Source organism: Coloeus monedula (assembly GCF_965178545.1).
Source record: "Coloeus monedula genome assembly, chromosome: 30".
In the NCBI taxonomy this organism is placed as follows: domain Eukaryota; kingdom Metazoa; phylum Chordata; class Aves; order Passeriformes; family Corvidae; genus Coloeus; species Coloeus monedula.
In genome coordinates, this window is record NC_138810.1 from 2,629,315 (window position 1) to 2,645,959 (window position 16,645).

General features: G+C 61.3%; 1 protein-coding gene across 1 annotated transcript; it reads right to left on the bottom strand.

Moving 5' to 3' along the window:
• Positions 1-388: 388 nt before the first annotated feature.
• On the bottom strand, positions 389-15,240 carry RAB5B (RAB5B, member RAS oncogene family). Its single transcript, XM_082299125.1, has 6 exons — positions 15,198-15,240; positions 11,379-11,595; positions 7,280-7,431; positions 5,253-5,375; positions 2,622-2,715; positions 389-757 (listed from the first exon to the last, which is right to left on the bottom strand). The coding sequence occupies exons 2-6, from the start codon at positions 11,539-11,541 to the stop codon at positions 642-644; spliced, it is 648 nt and encodes a 215-aa protein (XP_082155251.1). The 5' UTR covers positions 11,542-11,595; positions 15,198-15,240; the 3' UTR covers positions 389-641.
• Between the last annotated feature and the right edge of the window lie 1,405 nt (positions 15,241-16,645).

Here is a 16,645-nt window from a genome sequence, read left to right on the forward strand (position 1 = left end):
TTGGAAGCTTCAGGAAGAGGAGCTCGGGGAGGGTCCCAGCGTGGCGCCTCGGTGCCGGGCTGGAGGAGCGGCGTGACCAGGCTGGGGCTGGGATCGGGCTGGGATCTGATGGAGATCTGGCTGGGATCCTGGCTGGGATCAGGCTGGGATCTGTGCTGGGATCTGTGCTGGGTCCTGGTGGGATCCTGGCTGAGATCTGATGGAGATCTGGCAGGAATCTGGCTGGAATCGGGCTGGAATCCTTGGTGGGATCCTGGCTGGGATCGGGCTGGGATCAGGCTGGGATCCCGGTGGGATCCTGGCTGGGATCGGGTTGGAATCCTTGGTGAGATCCTGGCTGGGATCAGGCTGGAATCCTTGGTGGGATCCTGGCCGGGATCTGATGGAGATCTGGCTGGGATCAGGCTGGAATCCTTGGTGAGATCCTGGCTGGGATCCTGGCTGGGATCCGAGTTAGATCTGGGCCGGATCCTGGCTGGGCTCTGGGCCGGATCCCATCTGGATCCCGGCAGATCCCCTCAGGCACTGCAGCTCTGCTGGCTGGGATCTGGGCTGGAATCTGGCCTCGAGCCCGGCTGGATTGGGGCCGGATTGGGGCTGGAATCCCGGCCGGATCCCAGTGGATCCCTCGGGTGGATCCCTCAGTTGCTGCAGCACTGGCCCCGGCCCTGCGGGCTCTGCTCGTGCAGATCCACGCCCCGGCCCCGGCCGCCGGCGCCGCTCGTGCTCTGGGGCTCGTTCTTTGGCAGCTTCTTGGCTGGAGCGAGAGGGACCGGGGTCATTTGGGGTCATTTGGGGTCATTTAGGATGATTTGGGATCATATGGGATCATTTGGGATCATTTGGGATGACTCAAGGATGATCTGGGATGATTCAAGGATGATTTGAGATCATTTGAGATGATTCAGAGATGGTTTGGGATCATTTGGGATTATCTGGGATTCCTGGGATGATTTGGGATCATTTGGGGAGATTTAGGATCATTTGGGACCATTTGGGATGATTCAAGGATGATCTGAGATCATTTGAGATGATTCAGAGATGGTTTGGGTTCCTTTGGGATTATCTGGGATTCTTGGGATGATTTTGGATCATTTGGGGAGATTTAGGATGATTTGGGACCATTTGGGATGATCTGGGATGATTCAAGGATGATTTGGGATCATTTGGGATGATTCAGAGATGGTTTGGGATCATTTGGGATTATCTGGGATTCTTGGGATGATTTGGGATCATTTGTGATAATTTGGGGAGATTTAGGATGATTTGGGACCATTTGGGATGATCTGGGATGATTCAAGGATGATCTGAGATCATTTGAGATGATTCAGAGATGGTTTGGGATCATTTGGGATTATCTGGGAATCCTGGGATGATTTGGAATCATTTGGGGAGATTTAGGATCATTTGGGACCATTTGGGATGATCTGGGATGATTCAAGGATGATTTGGGATGATTCAGAGATGGTTTGGGATGCTTTGGGATTATCTGGGATTCTTAGGATGATTTCGGATCATTTGGGATGATTTGGGATCATTTGAGGTTATTGGGATGATTTGGGGTTATTTGGGACGATTCAGGGATGATTTGGGATCATTTGGGATTCTTGGAATCATTTGGGATGACTCAGGGAGGATTTGGGATCATTTGAGGTGATCTGAGATCATTCGGGATGATTTGAGGTTATTGGGGTGATTTGGGCTCTTTTGGGATCATTCAGAGATGGTTTGGGATCATTTGGGATTCTTGGGATGATTTGGGATCATTTGGGATTATTTGGGATTCTTGGGATGATTTTGGATTATTTGGGACAATTTGGGGTTGTTGGGATGATTTGGGGTTGTTTGGGATGATTTGGGATCATTTGGGATTTAGGAATGAGGCCCCACCCAACCCCAGCATCACCCTCCCAAAATTCCCATTGGGAACAGGGAAAACACCCCCAAAACCCCTCAAAACACCCCAAAAATCTCCCCTGGGACCCCCTCAGCCACCCCAAACCCCTCTGAGACCCCCCCAGACCCCTCAGAGCACCCCAAACCCCCCTCAGAACCCCCCTGAGACCCCTCTCAGCCCCCCTGAGCCCCCTTCCCCTCCACAGCTCCCACCCAACCCCAGCGTCACCCTCCCAAAATTCCCATTGGGAACGGGGAAAACACCCCCAAAACCCCTCAAAACACCCCAAAAATCCCCTCTGGGACCCCCCAAACCCCCCTCAAAACCCCCTGGGACCCTCCCAGACCCCTCAGCCCCCCTGAGCCCCCTTCCCCTCCACAGCTCCCACCCAACCCCAGCATCACCCTCCCAAAATTCCCATTGGGAACGGGGAAAACACCCCCAAAACCCCTCAAAACACCCCAAAAATCCCCTCTGAGACCCCCCAAACCCCCCTCAGACCGCCCTGAGACCCCCCAAATCCCCCTCAAAACCCCCTGGGACCCTCCCAGACCCCTCAGCCCCCCCTGAGCCCCCTTCCCCTCCGCCGCTCCCACCCAACCCCAGCGTCACCCTCCCAAAATTCCCCGTTCCCAATGGGAAAACACCCCCAAAACCCCTCAAAACACCCCAAAAATCCCCCCTGGGACCCCCTAAGGAGCCCCCAGCCCCCCTGAGCCCTCACCGATGGCCAGGAAGAGGTCGTTGACATTCATGGCTGTCTTGGCCGACGTCTCCATGAACAGCAGGCTGTTGTCGTCGGCGTAGGCCTGGGCTTCCTGCGGGAACGGGGCCTTTGGGGGGGCTGGGGGGGCTGAGGTGGGGTTTGGGGGGGCTGGGAGGGTCTCAGGGGGGATTTTTGGGGCGTTTTGAGGGGTTTTGGGGGTGTTTTCCCCGTTCCCAATGGGAATTTTGGGAGGGTGATGCTGAGGTTGGGTGGGAGCTGTGGAGGGGAAGGGGGCTCGGGGGGGGGTTGAGGGGGGCTTGGGAGGGTCTGAGGGATCTCAGGGGGGTCTGAGGGGGATTTGGGGTGGCTGGAAGGGTCCCAGAGAGGATTTTTGGGGTGTTCTGAGGGGTTTTGGGGGTGTTTTCCCCATTCCCAATGGGAATTTTGGGAGGGTGATGCTGGGGTTGGGTGGGAGCGGAGGAGGGGAAGGGGGCTCAGGGGGGCTGAGGGGTCTGGGAGGGTCCCAGGGGGTTTTGAGGGGGGTTTGGGGGGTCCCAGAGGGGATTTTTGGGGTGTTTTGAGGGGTTTTGGGGGTGTTTTCCCCATTCCCAATGGGAATTTTGGGAGGGTGACGCTGGGGTTGGGTGGGAGCGGATGAGGGGAAGGGGGCTCAGGGGGGCTGAGGGGTTTGGGAGGGTCCCAGGGGGTTTTGAGGGGGATTTGGGGGGTCTCAGGGGTTTGGGGCGGTCTGAGGGGGGTTTGGGGGGTCTCAGGGGGGATTTTTGGGGTGTTCTGAGGGGTTTTGGGGGTGTTTTCCCCATTCCCAATGGGAATTTTGGGAGGGTGATGCTGGGGTTGGGTGGGAGCTGTGGAGGGGAAGGGGGCTCAGGGGGGCTGAGGGGTCTCAGGGGGGTTTGAGGGGGGCTTGGGAGGGTCTGAGGGATCTCAGGGGGGTCTAAGGGGGATTTGGGAGGGTCTGGAAGGGTCCCAGAGGGGATTTTTGGGGTGTTTTGAGGGGTTTTGGGGGTGTTTTCTCATTGGGAATGGGGAATTTTGGGAGGGTGACACTGGGGTTGGGTGGGAGCGGCGGAGGGGAAGGGGGCTCAGGGGGGCTGAGGGGTTTGGGAGGGTCTCAGGGGTCTCAGGGCGGTCTGAGGGGGGTTTGGGGGGTCCCAGAGGGGATTTTTGGGGTGTTCTGAGGGGTTTTGGGGGTGTTTTCCCCATTCCCAATGGGAATTTTGGGAGGGTGACGCTGGGGTTGGGTGGGAGCGGCGGAAGGGAAGGGGGCTCAGGGGGGCTGAGGGGTCTGGGAGGGTCCCAGGGGGTTTTGAGGGGGATTTGGGGGGTCTCAGGGCGGTCTGAGGGGGGTTTGGGAGGTCTCAGGGGGGATTTTTGGGGTGTTCTGAGGGGTTTTGGGGGTGTTTTCCCCATTCCCAATGGGAATTTTGGGAGGGTGATGCTGGGGTTGGGTGGGAGCTGTGGAGGGGAAGGGGGCTCAGGGGGTTTCTGAGGGGTCTGGGAGGGTCCCAGGGGGTTTTGAGGGGGATTTGGGGGGTCTCAGGGGTTTGGGGCGGTCTGAGGGGGGTTTGGGGGGTCTCAGGGGGGATTTTTGGGGTGTTCTGAGGGGTTTTGGGGGTGTTTTCCCCATTCCCCATGGGAATTTTGGGAGGGTGACGCTGGGGTTGGGTGGGAGCGGAGGAGGGGAAGGGGGCTCAGGGGGGGGTTGAGGGGACCTTGGGAGGGTCTGAGGGATCTCAGGGGGGTCTGAGGGGGATTTGGGGTGGCTGGAAGGGTCCCAGAGAGGATTTTTGGGGCGTTTTGAGGGGTTTTGGGGGTGTTTTCCCTGTTCCCAATGGGAATTTTGGGAGGGTGATGCTGAGGTTGGGTGGGAGCTGTGGAGGGGAAGGGGGCTCAGGGGGGCTGAGGGGTCTGGGAGGGTCCCAGGGGGTTTTGAGGGGGATTTGGGGGGTCTCAGGGCGGTCTGAGGGGGGTTTGGGAGGTCTCAGGGGGGATTTTTGGGGTGTTCTGAGGGGTTTTGGGGGTGTTTTCCCCATTCCCAATGGGAATTTTGGGAGGGTGATGCTGGGGTTGGGTGGGAGCTGTGGAGGGGAAGGGGGCTCAGGGGGGTTCTGAGGGGGGTCTGGGGGCGTCTCAGGGGGGTTTGGGGTGTCTGGGGGGGTCTCAGGGTGTTCTGAAGGGTCTCTGAGGAATTTTAGGGAGGGTTTGAGGGGTCTCAGGGGAGTTCTGAGGGGTCTCTGAGGAGTTTTAGGGAGGGTTTGAGGGGTCTCAGGGGGTTCTGAGGGGGGTTTGGGCATCTGGGGGGGTCTCTGAGGAGTTTCAGGGAGTCTTGGGGGTCTCATGGGGGTCTCGGGGGTCTCAGGGGGGTTCTGAGGGGGTCTCACCACCTGCAGGGAACATCAAGCACACCCCAGCCCCCCAAAAATTCCCAAAATCCCGCAAAAAACCTCATGGAGAAATGAAAAAATTTAAGAAACTTAAAAAAAAAACTTTAAAAAAGAAATAAAAAAAAACCCCAAAATCCTCCAGAATTCTTTTACAGAAACAAAATAAAACCTGCAGAAATAGGCAAAAAACACCCAAAAATGTCCCAAAAATGCCCCAAAATGCCTTGGGAGTCCCCCCGCTCACCTCGTACTCCACCATCCTCTTGCTGGCCAGGTCGGCCTTGTTGCCGGCCAGGGCGATGACGATGCTGGGGCTGGCCTGGCGCTGCAGCTCCTTCACCCAGCTCCGGGCACGGGCAAAGGTCTCCTGGGGAGGGGGATGGAGACCCCTCCTCAAATCCCTGAGACCCCTCCTCAAATCCCCTGAGACTCCTGAGACCCCTCCTCAAATCCCTGAGACCCCTCCTCAAATCCCTGAGACTCCTGAGACCCCTCCTCAAATCACCTGAGAGACCCCTGAGCCCCCTGCAGCTCCTTCACCCAGCTCTGGGCACAGGCAAAGGTCTCCTGGGGAGGGGGATGAAGACCCCTCCTCAAATCCCTGAGACCCCTCCTCAAATCCCTGAGAACCCTGAGAGACCCCTGAGACCCCTCCTCAAATCCCTGAGACCCCTCCTCAAATCCCCTGGGATCCCTGAGACCCCTCCTCAAATCCCTGAGACCCCTCCTCAAATCCCCTGGGATCCCTGAGACCCCTCCTCAAATCCCTGAGACCCCTCCTCAAAACACCTGAGAGACCCCTGAGACCCCTCCTCAAATCCCTGAGACCCCTCCTCAAATCCCCTGGGACCCCTGAGACCCCTCAGAACCCCCCAAAACCCCTCAGAACCTCCTCAAAACCCCCCTGAGACCCCTCAGAACCCCCCTGAGACCCCTCAGAAACCCCCCAAAATCACTCAAAACCCCTCAGAAACTCCCCAAAACCCACCTGAGACCCCCCAAACCCCCCCAATACCTGGTTGGTGATGTCAGAGACCACGATGGCAGCCTGAGCCCCCCGGTGATACCCCCTGAGACCCCTCAGAACCCCCCAAAACCCCTCAGAACCCCTCAGAAACCCCCTGAAACCCCTCAAAACCCCTCAGAACCCCCCTGAAACCCCTCAGAAACCCCTCAAAACCCCCCTGAGGACCCCCAAACCCCCCCAATACCTGGTTGGTGATGTCAGAGACCACGATGGCAGCCTGAGCCCCCCGGTGATACCCCCTGAGACCCCTCAGAACCTCCCAAAACCCCTCAGAACTCCCCTCAGACCCCTCAGAAACCCCCCAAAACCCCTCAGAACCTCCTCAAAACCCCTCTGAGGACCCCCAAACCCCCCCAAAGCCCCCCAATACCTGGTTGGTGATGTCAGAGACCACGATGGCAGCCTGAGCCCCCCGGTGATACCCACTGAAACCCCTCAGAACCCCCCAAAACCCCTCAGACCCCTCAGAAACCCCCCAAAATCACTCAAAACCCCTCAGAACCCTCCTGAGGGCCCCCAAACCCCCCCAATACCTGGTTGGTGACGTCAGAGACCACAATGGCAGCCTGAGCCCCCCGGTGATACCCACTGAAACCCCTCAGAACCCCCCAAAACCCCTCAGAAACCCCCCAAAACCCCTCAGAACCTCCTCAAAACCCCCCTGAGGACCCCCAAACCCCCCCAAAGCCCCCCAATACCTGGTTGGTGATGTCGTAGACCACGATGGCAGCCTGAGCCCCTCGGGGGTTCCCCCTGAGACCCCTCAGAACCCCCCAAAACCCCTCAGACCCCTCAGAAACCCCCCAAAATCACTCAAAACCCCTCAGAACCCTCCTGAGGACCCCCAAACCCTCCCAATACCTGGCTGGTGATGTCGTAGACCACGATGGCAGCCTGAGCCCCCCGGTAGTACCCCCTGAGACCCCTCAGAAGCTCCCCAAAACCCCTCAGAAGCCCCCTGAAACCCCTCAGAAACCCCCTGAAACCCCTCAAAACCCCTCAGAACCCCCCTGAGGACCCCCAAACCCCCCCCAATACCTGGTTGGTGATGTCAGAGACCACGATGGCAGCCTGAGCCCCCCAGTGATACCCCCTGAGACCCCTCAGAATCCCCCAAAACCCCCCTGAGACCCCCTGAGACCCCTCAGAACCCCCCAAAACCCCATAGAACCTCCCCAAAACCCCTCAGAACCTCCTCAAAACCCCCCTGAGGACCCCCAAACCCCCCCAAAGCCCCCCAATACCTGGTTGGTGATGTCGTAGACCACGATGGCAGCCTGAGCCCCCCGGTAGTACATGGGGGCCAGGCTGTGGTAACGCTCCTGCCCCGCCGTGTCCCAGATCTCGAACTTCACCGTGGTGTCATCCAGGCACACGGACTGCGTCAGGAACGCGGCTGGGGGACGGGCACGGGGGGCACGGGGTCACCAGGGCACCCGGGGACAGCCCAGGGGGGCACCAGGGCACCCGGGGACAGCCCAGGGGGTCACCAGGGCACCCGGGGACAGCCCAGGGGGTCACCAGGGCACCCGGGGACAGCCCAGGGGGTCACCAGGGCACCCGGGGACAGCCCAGGGGGTCACCAGGGCACCCAAGGACAGCCCAGGGGGTCACCAGGGCACCCAGGGACAGCCCAAATCCCACCCAGGACAGCCCCAGATCCCACTGGGACCCCTCTCAGCACCCCCAAATCCCACTGGGACAGCCCCAAATCCCACTGGGATCCCTCACAGCACCCCCAAATCCCACTGGGACAGCCCCAGATCCTGCTGGGACCCCTCTCAGCACCCCAAATCCCACTGGGACAGCCCCAAATCCCACTGGGATCCCTCTCAGCACTCCCAAATCCCACTGGGACATCTCTCAGCACCCCCAAATCCCACTGGGACCCCTCTCAGCACCTCCAAATCCCGCTGGGAGCCCTCTCAGCACCCCCAAATCCCACTGGGACCCCTCTCAGCACCCCCAAATCCCGCTGGGACAGCCCCAAATCCCACTGGGACCCCTCTCAGCACCCCCAAATCCCACTGGGACAGCCCCAAATCCCACTGGGATCCCTCTCAGCACCCCCAAATCCCACTGGGACAGCCCCAAATCCCACTGGGATCCCTCTCAGCACCCCCAAATCCCACTGGGAGCCCTCTCAGCACCTCCAAATCCCGCTGGGACCCCTCTCAGCACCCCCAAATCCCGCTGGGACCCCTCTCAGCACCCCAAATCCCACTGGGACAGCCCCAAATCCCACCCAGGACAGCGCCAGATCCCACTGGGATCCCTCTCAGCACCCCCAAATCCCACTGGGACAGCCCCAAATCCCGCTGGGACCCCTCTCAGCACCCCCAAATCCCACTGGGACCCCTCTCAGTGCGTGCCCTCTCAGCACCCCCAAATCCCACTGGGACAGCCCCAAATCCCGCTGGGATCCCTCTCAGCACCCCCAAATCCCACTGGGACAGCCCCAAATCCCACTGGGATCCCTCTCAGCACCCCCAAATCCCACTGGGACCCCTCTCAGCACCCCCAAATCCCACTGGGACCCCTCTCAGCACCCCCAAATCCCACTGGGACCCCTCTCAGCACCCCCAAATCCCACTGGGACCCCTCTCAGCACCCCCAAATCCCACTGGGACAGCCCCAAATCCCACTGGGACCCCTCTCAGCACCCCCAAATCCCACTGGGACAGCCCCAAATCCCACTGGGATCCCTCTCAGCACCCCCAAATCCCACTGGGACAGCCCCAAATCCCACTGGGATCCCTCTCAGCACCCCCAAATCCCACTGGGAGCCCTCTCAGCACCTCCAAATCCCGCTGGGACCCCTCTCAGCACCTCCAAATCCCGCTGGGACCCCTCTCAGCACCCCAAATCCCACTGGGACAGCCCCAAATCCCACCCAGGACAGCGCCAGATCCCACTGGGATCCCTCTCAGCACCCCCAAATCCCACTGGGACAGCCCCAAATCCCGCTGGGACCCCTCTCAGCACCCCCAAATCCCACTGGGACCCCTCTCAGTGGGTGCCCTCTCAGCACCCCCAAATCCCACTGGGACAGCCCCAAATCCCGCTGGGATCCCTCTCAGCACCCCCAAATCGCACTGGGACAGCCCCAAATCCCACTGGGATCCCTCTCAGCACCCCCAAATCCCACTGGGACCCCTCTCAGCACCCCCAAATCCCACTGGGACCCCTCTCAGCACCCCCAAATCCCACTGGGACCCCTCTCAGCACCCCAAATCCCACTGGGACCCCTCTCAGCACCCCAAATCCCACTGGGACAGCCCCAAATCCCACCCAGGACAGCGCCAGATCCCACTGGGACCCCTCTTAGCACCCCCAAATCCCACTGGGACCCCTCTCAGTGGGTGCCCTCTCAGCACCCCCAAATCCCACTGGGACAGCCCCAAATCCCACTGGGACCCCTCTCAGCACCCCCAAATCCCACTGGGACCCCTCTCAGCACCTCCAAATCCCGCTGGGACCCCTCTCAGCACCCCCAAATCCCACTGGGACCCCTCTCAGCACCCCCAAATCCCACTGGGACCCCTCTCAGCACCCCCAAATCCCACTGGGATCCCTCTCAGCACCCCAGATCCCACTGGGACAGCCCCAAATCCCACTGGGACAGCCCCAAATCCCACTGGGATCCCTCTCAGCACCCCCAAATCCCACTGGGACAGCCCCAAATCCCACTGGGATCCCTCTCAGCACCCCAAATCCCACTGGGACAGCCCCAAATCCCACTGGGACCCCTCTCAGCACCCCCAAATCCCACTGGGACAGCCCCAAATCCCACTGGGATCCCTCTCAGCACCCCAAATCCCACTGGGACAGCCCCCCAAATCCCGCTGGGAGCCCTCTCAGCACCCCCAAATCCCGCTGGGACAGCCCCAAATCCCACTGGGATCCCTCTCAGCACCCCCAAATCCCACTGGGACCCCTCTCAGCACCCCAAATCCCACTGGGACAGCCCCAAATCCCACCCAGGACAGCGCCAGATCCCACTGGGATCCCTCTCAGCACCCCCAAATCCCACTGGGACAGCCCCAAATCCCGCTGGGACCCCTCTCAGCACCCCCAAATCCCACTGGGACCCCTCTCAGTGGGTGCCCTCTTAGCACCCCTGAATCCCACTGGGACAGCCCCAGATCCCGCTGGGATCCCTCTCAGCACCCCCAGATCCCGCTGCGATCCCTCTCAGCACCCCCAAATCGCACTGGGACAGCCCCAAATCCCACTGGGATCCCTCTCAGCACCCCCAAATCCCGCTGGGAACCCTCTCAGCACCCCCAAATCCCACTGGGACCCCTCTCAGCACCCCCAAATCCCACTGGGACCCCTCTCAGCACCCCCAAATCCCACTGGGACCCCTCTCAGCACCCCCAAATCCCACTGGGACCCCTCTCAGCACCCCCAAATCCCGCTGGGACCCCTCTCAGCACCCCCAAATCCCGCTGGGACCCCTCTCAGCACCCCCAAATCCCACTGGGACCCCTCTCAGCACCCCCAAATCCCACTGGGACCCCTCTCAGCACCCCCAAATCCCACTGGGATCCCTCTCAGCACCCCAGATCCCACTGGGACAGCCCCAAATCCCACTGGGACAGCCCCAAATCCCACTGGGATCCCTCTCAGCACCCCCAAATCCCACTGGGACAGCCCCAAATCCCACTGGGATCCCTCTCAGCACCCCAAATCCCACTGGGACAGCCCCAAATCCCGCTGGGAGCCCTCTCAGCACCCCAAATCCCACTGGGACAGCCCCAAATCCCACTGGGACCCCTCTCAGCACCCCCAAATCCCACTGGGACAGCCCCAAATCCCACTGGGATCCCTCTCAGCACCCCCAAATCCCACTGGGACAGCCCCAAATCCCACTGGGATCCCTCTCAGCACCCCCAAATCCCACTGGGAGCCCTCTCAGCACCTCCAAATCCCGCTGGGACCCCTCTCAGCACCCCCAAATCCCACTGGGACCCCTCTCAGCACCCCCAAATCCCACTGGGACAGCCCCAAATCCCACTGGGACCCCTCTCAGCACCCCCAAATCCCACTGGGACCCCTCTCAGCACCCCCAAATCCCACTGGGACCCCTCTCAGCACCCCCAAATCCCACTGGGACCCCTCTCAGCACCTCCAAATCCCGCTGGGACCCCTCTCAGCACCCCCAAATCCCACTGGGACCCCTCTCAGCACCCCCAAATCCCACTGGGACCCCTCTCAGCACCCCAAATCCCACTGGGAGCCCTCTCAGCACCCCCAAATCCCACTGGGACAGCCCCAAATCCCACTGGGATCCCTCTCAGCACCCCCAGATCCCGCTGGGATCCCCGGATCCCGGCTCACCGCCGATGGTGCTCTCCTGGTACTCGTGGAACTGGCCCTTGACGAAGCGCAGCACCAGGCTGGACTTGCCCACGGCCGACTCTCCCAGCAGCACCAGTTTGAACTGGCAGATCTTACTGGGCTGCGAGTGCCCGTTGGGCCGCTGGGCCCCGCGGCTGGACATGGCCCCGGAGGCGCCGCACAGCTGGGACGGGCTGGCCGCGCTCCCGCCGCGATCCTGCGGGGAAACACCGGGATCTGCTGGGATGGGATCGGCCACTGGGATGGGATCAGCCCACTGGGATGGGATCGGCACGCTGGGATGGGATCGGCCACTGGGATGGGATCGGCCCACTGGGATGGGATCGGCACACTGGGATGGGATCGGCACACTGGGATGGGATCAACACACTGGGATGGGATCGGCACACTGGGATGGGATCAACACACTGGGATGGGATCGGCACACTGGGATGGGATCAACACACTGGGATGGGATCGGCACACTGGGATGGGATCGGCACACTGGGATGGGATCGGCCACTGGGATGGGATCGGCCACTGGGATGGGATCGGCACACTGGGATGGGATCGGCCACTGGGATGGGATCGGCACACTGGGATGGGATCGGCACACTGGGATGGGATCACTCAGCTGGGATGGGATCGGCACGCTGGGATGGGATCGGCACACTGGGATGGGAGCACCCTGCTGGGATGGGATCGGCACACTGGGATGGGATCGGCACACTGGGATGGGATCGGCACACTGGGATGGGATCACTCAGCTGGGATGGGATCACCCAGCTGGGATGGGATCACTCAGCTGGGATGGGATCACTCAGCTGGGATGGGATCGGCACGCTGGGATGGGATCACTTGGCTGGGATGGGATCACCCAGCTGGGATGGGATCAACACACTGGGATGGGATCACTCAGCTGGGATGGGATCGGCACGCTGGGATGGGATCACTTGGCTGGGATGGGATCGGCACGCTGGGATGGGATCGGCACACTGGGATGGGATCGGCCCACTGGGATGGGATCACTCAGCTGGGATGGGATCACTTGGCTGGGATGGGATCACTCAGCTGGGATGGGATCGGCACACTGGGATGGGATCACTTGGCTGGGATGGGATCAACACACTGGGATGGGATCAACACACTGGGATGGGATCACTCAGCTGGGATGGGATCGGCACGCTGGGATGGGATCGGCACGCTGGGATGGGATCGGCCACCTGGGATGGGATCACTCAGCTGGGATGGGATCAACACACTGGGATGGGATCACTCAGCTGGGATGGGATCAACACACTGGGATGGGATCACTCAGCTGGGATGGGATCGGCCACCTGGGATGGGATCGGCACACTGGGATGGGATCGGCACACTGGGATGGGATCGGCACGCTGGGATGGGATCGGCACGCTGGGATGGGATCAACACACTGGGATGGGATCAACACACTGGAATGGGATCACCCTGCTGGGATGGGATCGGCACACTGGGATGGGATCAGCCCACTGGGATGGGATCACTCGGCTGGGATGGGATCAGCACACTGGGATGGGATCAGCCCACTGGGATGGGATCACCCAGCTGGGATGGGATCGGCACACTGGGATGGGAGCACCCTGCTGGGACGGGATCACCCTACTGGGGTGGGATCAGCCCCTCAGGATAGGCTGGCCCTGAGGAAAGCACCGGGATCTGCTGGGAGAGCGATCCTTGGGATGGGATCAGCCGGCTGGGATCACCCCACTGGGATGGGATCACTCAGCTGGGATCAATCTATTGGGATGAGGTCGCCCTACTAGGATGAGATCACTCAGCCGGGATCACCCCACTGGGATGAGGTCACTCTACTGGGACAGGATCACTCTCCGGGATGGGATCAGCCCACTGGGATCACCCTCAGGGATGGGATCAGCCCCACTGGGATGGGATCAGCCCCACTGGGATGGGATCAGCCCCACTGGGATGGGATCAGCCCACTGGGATCACTCTCTGGGATGGGATCGGCCCCTCAGGATGGGCTGGCCACGTTCCCAAGGGAAAACGGGGAGGGGGGATCTGTGGGAAAATGATCCTTGGGATGGGATCAACCCCTTGGGATCACCCCACTGGGATGGGATCACCCTTTCTGGGATGGGATCACCCTCTTTGGGATCAACCCTCCAGGATGGGGTCACCACACTGGGATAACCCCCCTGGGATGGGATCGCCCCCTTTGGGATCAGCCCTCTGGGATGAGATCACCCTTTTTGGGATGGGATCACCCTTTTTGGGATGGGATTGCCCCCTTTGGGATCACCCTTCTGGGATGGGGTCACCACACTGGGATCAACCCCTTTGGAACGGGATCGCCCCCTTTGGGATCAACCCATTGGGATGGGATCACCCCCTTTGGGATCAACCCTCCAGGATGGGGTCACCCCACTGCGATCACCCCCCTGGGATGGTGGGATCACCCCCTTTGGGATGGGATCACCCCCTTTGGGATCAACCCTCCATGGTGGGATCACCACACTGGGATCACCTCCCTACAGTGGGATTGCCCCCTTTGGGATCAACCCATTGGGATGGGATCACCCCCTTTGGGATCACCCTTCCAGGATGGGGTCACCCCACTGCGATCACCCCCCTGGGATAGTGGGATCACCCCCTTTGGGATCACCCTTCTGGGATGGGATCACCCCACTGGGATCACCCCCTTTGGGATGGGATCGCCCCCCTGGAGCCATCCCACTCCGGGAACCACCAGGGAACCCCAAATTCCGGGAGAGCCCCAAGTCCAGAGGATCCCAAACCCCAGGGGAGCCCCCAGTGCCGAGGGATCCCAAACTCCGGGGGATCGGCGCCAGGGGATCCCAAATCCCAGGGAATCCCAACTTCTGAGAGAGCCTCAGATCTGGGGGGGGATCCCAAATTATGAGGGAGCCCCGGCTCGGGGGGAGGGAGCCTCGATTCCGAGGAATCCCAAATTTTGGGGGATCCCAGATTCTGGGGGAGCCTCAGTTCCGAGGAATCCCAAATTCTGGAAGAGCCTCAATTCCGAGGAATCCCAAATTTTGGGGAATCCCAGCTTCTTTGGGGGGGGAACCTCAATTCCAAGGAATCCCAGATTCTGGGGGAGCCTCAGTTCCGAGGAATCCCAAATTTTGGGGAAGGCTCAGTTCTGTGGGATCCTAAATCCCGGGGAATCCCAAAATCCCGGGGGGAAACCTCAATCCTGGGGAATCCCAAATTTTGGGGAAGGCTCAGTTCTGTGCGATCCCAAATCCGGGGGAATCCCAAATTCCGGGGGGGAACCCCAGACCTGAGGAATCCCAAATTTTGGGGGGAAACCTCAAACCTGAGGAATCCCAAATTCCTGGGGGAGCAGCAGCTCCGGGCAGGGATCAGAACCCCCCATAATGAGGAAAGACCCCCCCCCCCCCCAAACACTGCGGAGACCCCCAATAATGGGGAGGGGGCCACCAAAACACCCCCAGACCGGGGGGCTCCCCCCATAACGAACCAACGCCGCCCCCCTCGAGCAGAACCCGGCCAGGCCCCGACCCCTCCGGGAGCTCCCGGTCCTTCCACCTCCGACCCCACCGGGACGAAGCGACCCCGGCCCACCCCAGGCCTCAAAGCCCCCTCCCCAAACCCTCACTGAGGGGGGGTTGGGGGGTCCCACCCTCCCCCTCAGCGCTTCGGGCCCGGCCCGGCGCTGCCCCTCCCGGTTCCCCGCGGTGCTCGGAGCAGCCCCAGCGTCGGTGCCGCCCTCGGAGCGTCCCCGGTGCCCGCCGGAACCTCCGGGACCCGCCCAGCCCCCCTCAGCCCCGGTACCTCCGGGCCCTCCCGGCGCGGCCCCGAGCGCACAAACAGCGGCTCCGCCAAGCCCTCACGGCGGGGGCGGGACTAAGCGGCGGCTCCGCCAATCAGCGCCGAGCCCGCCTCTGAGTTCCACCAATGGGAGGTGAGGAAGGCACCGCCTCGCCTTGCGCGACCAATGGGAGGCAGCGAGGGGGGGGGATGGACAGCGTAAGGGCCAATAGGAGTGAAGGGTCAGGGTGGCCAATGGGGAAGAGGGAATGCGGTGAGGAGGTGGGGTTTGGGGTGAGTGACGGGGCGTGTGACCAATAGAGAGCCGCGGGAGGGCGGGACCGACAACAAATAAGGTGACCTAAGTGGGCGGAGCCCGGTAGCGGCAGCAGCCAATGGGAAGGCGGGTGGAAAGCTGAGCATCGCCCAATCAGAAGAGGCGCACACTTTGATTGACAGCGGAGGCCGCCGGGAGCTCTCGAGCTCGGGGGCGGGACGTGGACGGACCAATCAGAGAGCTCCAAAGGCGTGATGGACGTGGCTGCAAAGGGGGCGTGGCTTGGGCGAGCAGGGGGCGTGGCCTGCGCGCCCTCGGGGCGGGGACAAAGAGGCCACGGGGGGGGGTCTGGGGGGGACATTTTGGGGGGGGGGGAGGTGACAATGACACCGTGACCCCCCCCCGACCCCTCCCCAAATAAAACAACGCGGAAATTTTGCTACGAAATTGGCAGAAATTACCCCAAAAATCCGCTCCAAAAACCGCGGGGGGGGCGGGGGGGGAAGAGAGAGGTGGGGGAGGGGTGGGGGGGGGGGGACCCTGGAAGTGCCAAAAATCGCGGGGGGGGCCTTGGGACTCCCCCCGGGGCCATTTTGGGAGGATTTGAGGCCATTTTGGGGCGATTTGGGGACTTTGGGGGGGCTTGGGGGACATTTTGGGGGATTTTGGGGCCATTTGGGGCCATTTTGGGACTTTGGGGGGGCTTGGGGGACATTTTGGGGCCATTTGGGGACATTTTGAGGCCATTTTGGGACTTTGGGGGGGCTTGGGGGACATTTTGGGGGACATTTTGGGGCCATTTGGGGACATTTTGGGGCCATTTTGGGACTTTGGGGGGGGGTTGGGGGCCATTTTGGGGGGTATTTGGGGGGATTTTGGGGCCATTTGGGGGGGATTTGGGGCCATTTTGGGGGGTATTTGGGGGGATTTTGGGGCCATTTTGTGTCTTCGGGGCGGTTTTGGGACCATTCCAGGGGGGTTTGGGGCCATTTGGGGCCATTCCAGGGGATTTTGGGGCCGTTTTGTGGGATTTTGGGGGGGGTTGGACCATTCTGGGGGGTTCTGGGGCCATTCTGGGAGGTTTTGGGGCCATTTGGGGCCATTCTGAGGAGTTTTGGGGCCATTCTGGGGCGTTTGGGGGCCATTTGGGGCCATTCTGGGAGGCTTGGGGCCATTTTGGGGGATTTTGGGGGGT